The following is a 12,240-nucleotide window of genomic DNA, read 5'->3' on the forward strand; positions in this document are numbered from 1 at the left end:
TATATGTGTATATATTCACATACACAATATGATATATTTTTATTAACCAATAGATTGATTGATTCAACAGTATTGCAAAGTATTGCCATGGTCTTACCTCAGTCGGTCCCTGTGATTTAAGAGTTTTTGTTTACTTGAGATTTTTGTTCATTTTGCTTTTAGTTTTCAGTGAAATTAGAGAGTAGCTACCCATTGGCATTTATACAAAACCCATTACAAGAGAAAAGGGCAAATTTTATATTATACAGTGACAATGGCCCAAAATCTACACTACTACAAGTAAATTGGAACAATAGGGAAATTAATTTTTGATGATACAATTTTTAAAATATGGATTAAAAGGCCAACCTTTATGTTTAGTTTTACATAAATATCATAGGCTACATAGCCATTTTTCCTTTCTCCTGTTGAAGCAAGGCCAGAAGATTGAACTGACAGTGAGTGGAAAGGAAACTGGTCTTACAGGTGGTGGTGAACTTGGTTGTCATCTAGGCGAGGAGAATAACAGCCCTGCAATCACTCTTCTTTAGCCATCCATGCTTGCTTTCCCTACAGCCAACAGGTGTGAGAGTGGGCAATACTTCCCAGAAATTTATTAATAATTGTCCTTATCTTGACTTGTATTTCTTAAAACAACATTAAAGAAAAAATCATCTATGACAGAACCATTTTCCATTCTTGGTCCCTTTTGGTCTTTGATCATGCGCCATGGAGATATATTTTACATGACTGGATCCTAGTATACGCAATTTTGTGTTCTAATTTGTTCATTTATTTTGCAAAAAAATCTTTTCATACTTCCATTTATTCACTTACTTTATTCATCAAGCCTTTATTAAGGTATATATTTATTAGGTTTCAGGCACTATTCCAGGTACCACAAATAAGAATATAGATAAAAACCAGACCCCTGCTGTTAAAGAGCTCTCAGGTTGGCAGAATATAACATAATTACAATGCACAGTATTGTAATAAATACAGATGTAAAGGCCTCTGTGTTTACCATCTTAACGGCTTCACAGTCTTCTAGCTGGATAATATAACTTAATTCACATAACGATTCTTTCTTGATTACTTTTCATTATCACAACCATTGCTGCAACGAACACATCTCACATGTTTTTTTTTCTGTCAACCATTTTCTGTGGATAAACTCCTAGGAGTGAGATTACTGGGTCAAAGCGTATTAGTTCAGATTTTTATAGCTCTTGACATGCCTTGCTAAATAGCTTCCAATTAGGATCATAAAGATATAAAAAGTAAAAAAAAATGATATAAAAAAATCACTTCTTCTAAGCCACGCCAACACTCTTACCACTAAATATTTTCTTACGATTTTCAAAAGCAGGGACCCATTATTATCTTAATTTGTATTTACTTAATTAATAGCAGGGCTGAACATTTTCTCATAGTTAACTTTTTATGTCCCCTTGTGTGTTTACAGTAGATTTATCTATCATTTATTATTGTTATAGTAGTTTCCTAATATATTTTCATATGTTACATACATAATAACTTTTTTTGCCATATTTATTGCAAAATTTTTCCTGTTTGTTGTTCTCTTTGTTTAGCTAAATTCACATCTAATCATACCAAAAATGTAACTCTTTTTTTAATTAGTCACTCATTATTTTTCCCTCTGGAATTTCTTCCATGGTTTCAGTCTTAGCAAATTTGTCCATCTGTAGTTACAAAATAATCACAGGGATGTAAAGTACAGCATAGGGAATATAGTCAATAATATGGTAATAAGTAAGCATGGTGCCAGGTGGGTACTAGATTAATCAGGGGGATCACTGCATAAATTATATAAATGTCTCACCACTATGCTGTACACCTGAAACTAATATAAAATAATACTGAATGTCAACTGTAATTGAAAAAAAATAACTACAAAAAAGAAATTTGTCCTTTCACCATTGGCATAAATGCTCTACTCTGTTGCCCATTTGTTTTTCACTCGTTCAGCTTTCAAGAAATGTCTCCTATGTGTCCTGCTTGGCACCAGGGATAAAAAAAAGGATGACTGAATGACAAATTAACACAAACTATTATTATTATCCAAAACTGGGAAATGGGCAAAACGGGTTACTGCATGTCTCCCCAGTGCCACCCTGGGAACCTTATTAACTAATTCCCTCGGCTCACGTATCTTTGTTTGACACACTATTTATTATTTACGAGGTTAGTTTACAACTCTGTTAGTGTGGACGTTAACTGGTAGGAAAGCAAAGGCGATGCAGATGATTCCTGTCAGAGAGCAATGAAAATAAATTTTGATCCTCAGAGACGCAAGTGACTTATCCCCTAGAAAAGATGACCTCAGAGGTTACAGCTTTATTGCCCAGTATGACGCTACACAATTTAGCATCTAACTTAAAAATCTTAATGAAGTATTTCTCTTTCAGTCATTATAAACATTTTGCTCTTTCACAATTTCCTTTGAGCCAGCCTTACCATCTTACAGATCCTCTCATTAATGAGTTAAAGGTTTTTTTATTTTTAAGATTTTTATTAAAATATAGCTAACATACATTATATTAGTTTCAGGTGTACACCATAGTTATTCAACATTTATATATCAAAAGAAGTGATCACCGTAAGTCCAGCAACCATCTGACACCGTACAACGCTTTCACAATATTATTGATTATGGTCCCTAGGCTGTACATTGAAGCCCCATGACTTATTTGTTTTACATAAATAAATTTGTGTTTGGACCTGTTGTTCCCCTTCATCTTCCCCCCCCCCTTTTTAAATCTTTCAGGCACTAAATAAAGTTTTGATGCATGCTCACTTTGTTTGTATGAGAATCAGAAAATCTGGCTACTAGCATAGGTCCAGCCACTCCATCGACATCATAGCTCACTTCCTCTCCTCCTTGACATCCAGCTTCCTGTTTTGTAAATCATGGGCTTCTGTAAGGTCGAATGGTATTCAGGAAACCAAAGCAATCAGGACACTGTATTTCTCTATACACATCCATGCATTGAATCAGGATGAATGATCAGATTCTAAGTCCGAAGCCCAGGCCCTCCCAGGCCCAAGGGAGTAGGGCCTGAGAAGCCCACGCTAGTGTCTGCTGGGACACTTCACCAGCAGGGCTGGCGCCGAGGAGCCAGGACCAAGCAGGAACAGGGAATGTGATACAGTAGAAAGTACATCTCCAGCCAGGTGGACCTGGCTTCAACCTTCAGCCCTGCCTCTTCTAGAGTCTCTTCAGCCTCATTCCTCATCTACAGAATAAAGTGGTTGTGACAGGTCAATGGACCAATGCATAAAGTACCTTGTCACACCTGTCACATGTTGGGTCTTCTATAAATGTTACTTCTTTTCCTTCCCTCTGAATCCACATGTCCCCTGTGATGAATATTAAATCCATCCTCCAGCGATGGATCAAGGATACTTCTGGATACCCAGAGTCTACTAGCAATTAAAGCAGAGGAGAAAAGCTATGGCACTGGGTTGGAATTTCAGAGGTACCTAGTACACTGTGTCAGAAAGACATGGTTTTAAATGTCCCCACGTCTGCCCCCAACGGACTCGGTGGCATTCCTCTCTAGGAACCCATTTCCTGTAAGAAGAGACTCAACTACATGATATCCAACTTCGCTCTTTGAGTTTTAACATCCACCATGACAAAGCTAACCAGCCATGGGTGGGTTCTGACAGCCCACAAGAGGCCACCACACCCACCTGCCTGCCACACTTACCTCTCCTACCACCTCTATGATGTCACCGACTTTCAGCTCAAGTTCGTCATCATTCTGGGGTAGGTAGCTGAATGCCACCTGGCACCGGCGCCTCCGTCGCTCGCCTAAATAGGAAAAGCGAAATATTTAGATACAGCTCTTCTCTCAAAATTAGATTTTAAAGAGAGGCTTCCTAGGCATGCAGGCAAATTAAGCTGACTTGTCTCAAATATGCTGTCTGGGACATGGCTAGAGGCACGGCAGCCCTGGTCTCTCAGAGAGAGGCAGTAGAAAGCAGAGCAATGCTTCTTGGTCTTTTAAAAGCTGCTGGGTCAGAAAGGCATGGATATGAGAAACCGATCCGTTGGTGCAAAAGGCAAAACCCCACCCCGAAGCGCTGGAGCACAGTGTTGCCTTAAACGGTTTTCCATGGCTGGGGCTTTGTATTGCTGCTGTTGATTTTTAATGAAAGCTGATGTGATGTGGTAGAGTAAAAAGAATGGTCTGCTTCTAATGCTAGCAAAGCACAGTACATTTTCCCCCAATGTGCAAAGGAAAAGATAAAGTATCCTGGCCTTTTTCTCACTAATCATCACCCTTTCAACATACTGAAACTCAAGCCTGATAAGCAAAGGCTGATTAGATTTCAGCCTGCTCTTGGTGCCATGTCAAAGCCCCCACAGGGGCTCAACAAATCCACTTCTGTCCACTTCCCTCTGTTCCCAGGGGACCCACTAGCAGGATCCCTGGGCGCTTACACAGAACCAACCCAGGCAAATCAAGACAAAAGCCAGGGCCGCACTTCACTTGCGGAAGACACTCAAGGTCATAGCATCTCACTCACCCAGTGTGGCCCAACTAGGAGGTTTTGACTTAGAGCTGGTTCAAATACAGACACAACTATCCACACCACAGACATACATTATAGGGAGAAAAATCATGCATGTGGTATGTGTGATGGGGGGGACAGGGAGGGGTGGGTATAGACAGACAGACAGCAGTGGAGGCCCAAGCTGGGGAGCGGTAACTAGGAGAGAGGAACTGAGACCGGCATTGCTCAGAAGCTTATTGCTCAAGGCTGACCACCTCACGTCGTCCCTGTTGCCACATGGCCTAGAAAACCAAAGCGATCATCAACTTCAAGGAAACACATTTAGAAATGCTTACATTATTTTTGGACACTGTCTACAGGGATTCTTTTCCTTTTTCTAATCTTTTCTCTGAGAAAGCAAATTCCTGCAGGAGTGATCACGGGCCACATTAAGGCCCCCACGCAGCAGGACATCATACAGAGGGGAAGGGTTTTGCTACATCTGAGGTACCCACTGATCAATATTTTTCAAAAGCCAGTGGCCTAGTTCTCTCTTCATTTTTCTCTGCCTGAAACTCACTAAGGAAGAACAGAGTTGAATAGAGGGAAGAGGGCAGAACTTCAGAATCAATATCTTGTCTAATCACATCTTTGGCGACTACATGAACATATTCCACCCCTTTGTGCAAAATCGCCAGCTGCCTGGTCTTGATGAGAACAAATGCAGAGCTCTCCGGACAATTCCCCGGTGCTAACTGCATTGTGAGCAGGCGGAATAGGGCAACCCAAGGAGAGCCTGGCTGTCGCAGGGACAGAGGGCCCACCCAACTGGTTTTTCTCAGATGGGAAGTCAGGAAGAGTGGTACCCCAGTGCAAAGAACTCCACCACTATTCCACGGCTTCCAACACAATGGAAGACCAGTCAAGCACTATGCATCATAAAGGATCCAGAATTCTCATTCTAGCTAAGAAAGTCTAGGTGATGAGGTGATTTTGGCAACCATAACCCGAGCCCTGTGACTCCCCTGCCCTCATACATACCCCTTAAGATAAAGTTCTACTATAAATCTTTAAGAGCTTTATTTGCTAGATGGTATGTTTAAAGCAAACTCTCAAGATACACATCAGAAAACAAAACAAATAATTATGACAAATGTCTGAAATGAGACACTTACCACCACGAAAGTCACCAAAGTCCTGACCGAAGTAACTTAAAAATAACATCTGAAGACCTAGTGTTAGCTGAAGTCACAAAACTTACAGTTACATGTAAGTTCATAGCTGCACAAAACCCTCTGTGAAAAGTAGCATCTACCTCAACACTATACAAATGGCAAAAGAGAAAGTGATATATTCTTCAAGAAAAGATGAACCCAAAAGACTCAGAACCTGGAGCAGAATAATCAGATTTCTCTCGAACCAAGTGTCTGCATTGGACTTCTATAAGCTCTGTCTGGTATCAGGAAAGATGACATATTTACTAATTTCTCTCTGCCAGGCTAGTCAATATTTCTTAAAATCCTCTAATAAGGTCATTCAATCGGCAGCATAAAGTCCTATAAAACACACTGCCAACATATGGGGGTGGGGGGACCCGCAGGTTGCTGTGATAAAGGTCACCTGATCTGACCCCAAGCAGAAACACTTATTCCATCTGGCCCTGGGATAGCTTTTGATCTTCTCTAAAGCATTTCTGATACCCATCGCCCTATCACTTCCTGCCAACCACATGAGTTAGAAAGAAAAATAAAGAAGGCAGAATAAGCGATGATTTTGCAAACGTAGAAACTGGGGCTCAGTGACTTACCCGAGGTCACCAAGCTAGTAAGTGATAGTATCTCCTTAGCCTGAGTTCAGAGCTCTCCCTCCAAGGCTGAATGAACTAATTCGGCTCACATCTGTTCCAAACTCTTTGCAATCTGCACTTAACTGCTCCCTGCAACACTGCATAACAGAGCCTTAGGTCTTCACCAAGGCTTTCTCATCACAGATGACTGTCAAACTCCGAGACTGCTGCGCATCACTGTTTCAATCTTGTTTACTGGTTCTACCCAACCTAAAACCCACTTCAGGGGGGATGTTTGACATTAGGAAACACTGCATTTCCGTTGCCTCCATCTATCTTAAATTTAAGGGAGTTTAACGATTTCATTTGTCATTTGTTTTCCTCTCCTGGCATTTCACTGGTGTTTACTAGTCGGTCTTGACCTTCCTCGAAGAAGTATGCAGACAACAATGTCACCTCTTTTAAATAACTGGTGTTAACTGAAGACAAAAAAATGTCTGACTTGCCCAAGGCCATGGGCTAGAGTCCCTTAGGTTCAGCCATCACCTTCCTGCCCACAGCTTAGTCCACATGAACGCAAGTTTTAACACATTTCAATGAGCTTTTTTCTCTATGGAATAAACTAAAGCTTGAAAGAAAAGTTTTCTTTAAAAGAGTAAATATATTTGCTGATCATGGCCAACAATATAAATCCATAGTATTAGAATAACTACAAAGAGGAGAGAACATATGTTTTTTCTCCTTCGTATCATGGCCATGGCCACCATCCTTTAACTCCTTACACATAATTGAAAGAAGTACTAGGTGTGTGTTTTATGGACATACATGCTAATATATATGCACACACGGCTTACCAAAAGGTACGAATAAGATAGACTTCACAAGACATACTTGATATGTCTCTGCTTTATTGTCAGACTGCATGATGGCCACAAAATACACATGTGTTCATATGTAGGAACAAAGCACACAGAGACGACAAAGTAAGCACACCCTCAACTTCCTCACTAGACCTCATAACCACCTTCCATTCATGACCAGTTTTAATAAAATAGTAACAGCTAACATTTATTGAGCACTTACTGTGTGCCAAAGACTTAGTACAAGCTCTTCATGTGCATATTGAACCTCTGGGATAGATCACTGATGCCCTTTTACAGACAAGGAGACTGAGGGGGCATATAGATACCGACTATTTTACCAGAGGTCTTACAGCTAGAAAGTGGAGAGCCGTAGATTTCAAGTCAGGAGCTATATCTCCAGAGACACTGCCTCCCATGTCTGATCATTCTTCAGAAGAATTCTTGGCTATGGGTCTTGAGACTGCAGAAAGGACTAGCTGGGCTAATATGTACATTGTTAAAATGTGAAACCAGGAAGTGAAAACCCACAAATCAGGAGCATTTCCTTATAGTTGCTGAGAACTGGGGCCCATATTTTAATGAAATAAAGCCAACTGGATGGGGAGGAGATGTACTACATTTGCATTCTCTAAAAAGGAAATAGCAGAAACTGAAAAGGGTGCCATGACCCACTGCAGAAACAGCACACACATTGATATTTTAGAGCCTTCTTGGGGGGTCTTATGACATGTGAGAACTTTACTTTTGTGGTCATTCATTCAATGACCACAAAAACATAACAACAAATAATGCAGTGGTTGAAAAAAGTCTTTGGGTCAACTGAAAACTTTCAACACTCACACAGTCTATTTTTTAACATCCCACATCTCCCATGACACAAGAGTACGACTACGAGGGTTTCAATCATTTCAGATTTTCAAGGAACCCACTAAATTAATCAACTGGATCTTCACCACACGCCTAGGGAATGTGGCAGTATCCTGACATCATTTTGCAAAAGAGAAAACATTGATAAAATCAAAGAGGAAAATCAGAAGACCCTAATTTTCAGGGTAACTTCTGGCATTTTCTCCAGACATGGCCTGGGGACCACCTGTGTCAGAATGTTGACATGCAGGGAAGACCTATGTAACTGCACTCTCTGAGGTCCGGGCCAGGGACCTGCATTTAAACCTGACTCAAGTGGCACTGCCCACGCAAATTTAAACCTCAACAATGAATCAGAGCCACTAATTATAGGCGACAATGTGAAAGGTCCTTGTAGGAACAGTTGGTCTTCTTTTGGAGGACTCTAATCAGTGGTTCTCAGTCTTGGCGGCACATTGAAATCACTTGAGGAGCTTTCATTAAACTACCAATAACTTTCTAAACAGCAGTCCCTGAGGAACTAGGTCTCCATAGAAAAATGGCTTCTTCTAGGGCTGAGAGAAAGAAAATACAAAGTGGTTATGCCAAAATTAATGAAGTGTTCAAACACTTGAGGGGTAATTTGAAAAAGACACAGAGATCAGCTTGATGGGGCTTCCACAGGCCAAATTTGGGACAGTAACTGCAGGTACTGAGGAATGTATTATAATTTATTCATTTCAAAAAAATTTTTTGAGCTCATACTGATACATTCAATAGGTAGCTAGGTTGATAGCTAGTTACATAGATGGATAGATAATATTAGATAAATAGGGATGTATCCAAAAAGATATTACTTAGATTGATGTCAAATAGTTTACTTCCTATGCTTTCTTCTAGAGGTTTTATGGTTTCAAGCCTTACATTTAAGTCCTTAACCCATTTTGAGTTTATTTTTGTATATGGTGTAAGAGAGCAATCCAGTTTTCATGACATCACTTGTTGAAGAGACTGTCATTACTCCAGCATATATTTTTACCTACTTTGTCATAGATTAGTTGACCATATAAGCAAGGGTTTATTTCTGGGCTCTCTCTTCTGTTCCGTTGATCTATGGTCTGTTTTTGTGCCAGTACCATGCTGTTTTGATTATTATAGCTTTGCAATATAGTTTGAGATCAGGGAGCATGGTACCTCCAACTTTGTTCTTTCTCAAGATTGCTGTGGCTATTTGAGGTCTTTCGTGGTTCCATATATTACGCAGCAATAAAAAAAAATCAAATCTTGCCATTTGCGACAACATGGATGGTAGATCTAGAGGGTATTATGCTAAGTAAAATAAGTCAGGCAGAGAAAGACAAATACCATATGGATTCACTTATATGTGGAAACTAAGAACAAAACAAAATAAACAAAACAAAAACAGAATCACATAAACAAAGACCAAAAGGATGGTTACCAGAAGAGAGGGGGTGGGGGGTTATGTGAAAAGGAGAAGGGGAATATAGTCAATAATATTGTGGTAAGTCCACATGGTGACAGATGATTACTAGAATTAGGGGGGTGATCACATTGTAAGGTACAAAAATGTCAAACCACTATATTGTACACCTGAAACTAATATAACCAACATAAGACTGTATACCAACTATACTTTAAAAAAAGGTTAGATAGATAAGTATGGGACAAGAAAGGGAATGCTCTTCTTTACAAAAGAATGTCAACTAATAAATATAAAAATGGTAGAAATGGACAATCAACATTTAATAACCATCATAGCAATAACTAATTCTAGCAAGAATCCATGGTTGCTAAATCAGTAGATGAAAGCTTGTTGGGAGTGAGGATAGTTACAGGGTCTCAAAGTATTATATCTCCCCACAGCTGATTTATTATACAGAAGGGAAATGGTCCCCTTAGAATGGAGAGAGCTGGCAGACACAGCCTTAAAGTTCATGTCGCCAATGATGGGACAAATTGACATCAGGTGCCTCTTTATGTGATACACTGAGAAAGATTTATCACCTACAGAATGTTTCTGCCCAAAACATTTAACCTAAATCTGGCCATGAGTAAGCAATCACGCAAATCCAAATTGAGGGACAATCTACAAAGACTGACCTGGTTTTTAAAATATTTTTTTAAGTCAATATCACATAAGATTTTTAAAAGGCCAGGGAACTGTTCTAGATTTTAAAACAGTAAAGAAATACAATAACTAAATATACTGCAATCCTTAATTGGATACAGGTTTTTTAAAAAGGTTATAAAGGACATTATTGAGAGAATTGGGGAAATTTGAATACAGACTAATACAAGATAATAGCATTATGTTAATATTACATTTCCCGACTGTGCTAGCTCTATTGCAGTTACATAGGAGAATGTCCTTGTTCCGAAGTATTTAGGGATGAAGAGTCCTGACATCTACAAATTACTTTCAAATAGTTTAAGGAAAAAAAAAAAACAACAGAGAGAGAGAGAGAGAGAGAGAGAGAGAGAGAGAGAGAGAGAGAGAGAAACTCTAATGTTACTGGCCTGAGGTGCAGCCTGGACATCTGGATTTAAGAGCTCCCTGGGTGATTCTAACATACAGCCAGGTTGAGAGACATCTAGACAGATCCATTGTCCAAAAATAAATGGGACTTTTCCAAGACCAGGCTATACAGGTCCTGCATTCAGCATCTTTTTCCAAAAGAGAGAAAAATCAAACTTACTTGTCAATATTACCCTAATACATAACCCAGGTGAATGCTGCCATGCTGATTTTTATTTCACAGATCTTTGGAACAGTTGCACTAAGTAATCTCTAGCTCTGGAAGTGTGTTCCTAGGACCCGGGAGGCGGAAAAGACAGTGGTCTCTGCTATGATTTATTAGCAAAAACTGCTGGGGGTGCAACAACTCTCCAAGTTACTGAACAGCATCCTGGCTTCTTGAAGAAGCTGCTCTTGAGCTGGAAACTTCAATTTATGCAAGGGGCCAGATTCCCTACTCAGGATGGAAAAACAATCCAAACTTAATTAAATAAGGAAAATCATTCATGTCAGTTGGGATATCCAATGGATTCTGGGTACAAAGGAAGAGAAAGCCGAATTAGTACTGATCTTGTGGACCCAGCATCATACCCTTTCCTGGAACAACTGCCACTCATCGTCCTGTTTCAATGTCATGTAATTCGAAGAAGACAAGGACATTTCAGAGGCTGATGGCAGGCCAGAAAAAACAAGAAAGGAACTCATGGGTTTTACTTCACAAACCCCTCTTGACTGTGGCTGGACTGTTGCAGTGGAAATGTACAGTATTTAATTGACCAGCACAGTTTGGTCCCTGGAGATGAGCCTGCCTGATTCTCCTAGGGATGTGTGTAATCAACATCTTTGCCCGGCAGAAAACAGTCACTCCATTTGCCTGCTACTGCAAAGGCAAGGTTCGTCTGAAAAGAGGTTATAGCAGTCCTCATTTGCTCCCAAGTCCCATCAGAACATAGGAGAAAAATGTAGAACGAGTAGGGGACCATTTATTAGAGCCTCTGAGCCATGGCAGTTGAGGAGGAAGATGGGTAAAGTCAGAAGTCACACAAGGAAAATCAACTGAATCTTGTTGGAGATGACGGAAATAAACATCGATTAGGTGTCCGCTAAACGCCAAGAACCATGCTAGACATGTGACGTGTCTTCCCTCAACTCTTTGTACCAACCCTATGAGGTTATGAGCACAGGAAGGCTGGATAACTTATCCAAGGCACGAGTTAAATAAGCTGTGGTCTGCAGCCCTCGTTGTTCACCAACCCAAGGTAAGACCAGGAAGGCAGACTGGGAGTGCATTTCGGGGGGGCTTTTGATGCCAGGCTAAAGATGTGGACTTCATTTCATGGGCAATGAGGAACCAGAGGAGGTTCCTGGGCAGAGAAGCGACAGCAAGATGTGATGGGGACAATAAGTCGTGAGAAGTGCCTGGGGTCGGGGATATGCAGGATGGTGTGAGGAAGGGAGCCTAGAAGCAGGCACATGACCCAACGGAAGACAACAAAAAACAGAGAAAGTCTGAAAAACACATTGGAAGGAATCATATACACAGGGAAGGAGCAGCGGATACACAGTATCATCTGCAGCCCAATGGGCTGCAGTTCCTGTGTATTTGTTGCCCCCGTTAGGAGTCAGTGACCCTCTCTTACTTGTATTTGATCTCCAGCAGCTAGCTCAGTGCCTGTTACAGCAGCCACTCCAACCATTGTTGATAA

The 12,240-nt window shown here is 40.5% G+C and overlaps 1 protein-coding gene across 8 annotated transcripts in view; it reads right to left on the reverse strand.

The window, feature by feature from the left end:
* SH3KBP1 (SH3 domain containing kinase binding protein 1) overlaps positions 1–12,240 on the reverse strand; it is a 321,598-nt gene that overhangs the window by 163,088 nt on the left and 146,270 nt on the right. For all 8 annotated transcript variants that reach the window (XM_019755429.2, XM_074323349.1, XM_019755427.2 and 5 more), the window contains one exon: positions 3,714–3,817. In XM_019755429.2, the coding sequence (XP_019610988.2) occupies positions 3,714–3,817 (104 nt within the window). The remainder of the gene's footprint in view (positions 1–3,713; positions 3,818–12,240) is intronic.

The sequence above is a fragment of the Rhinolophus sinicus genome, chromosome X (assembly GCF_036562045.2).
Source record: "Rhinolophus sinicus isolate RSC01 chromosome X, ASM3656204v1, whole genome shotgun sequence".
Classification (NCBI taxonomy): domain Eukaryota; kingdom Metazoa; phylum Chordata; class Mammalia; order Chiroptera; family Rhinolophidae; genus Rhinolophus; species Rhinolophus sinicus.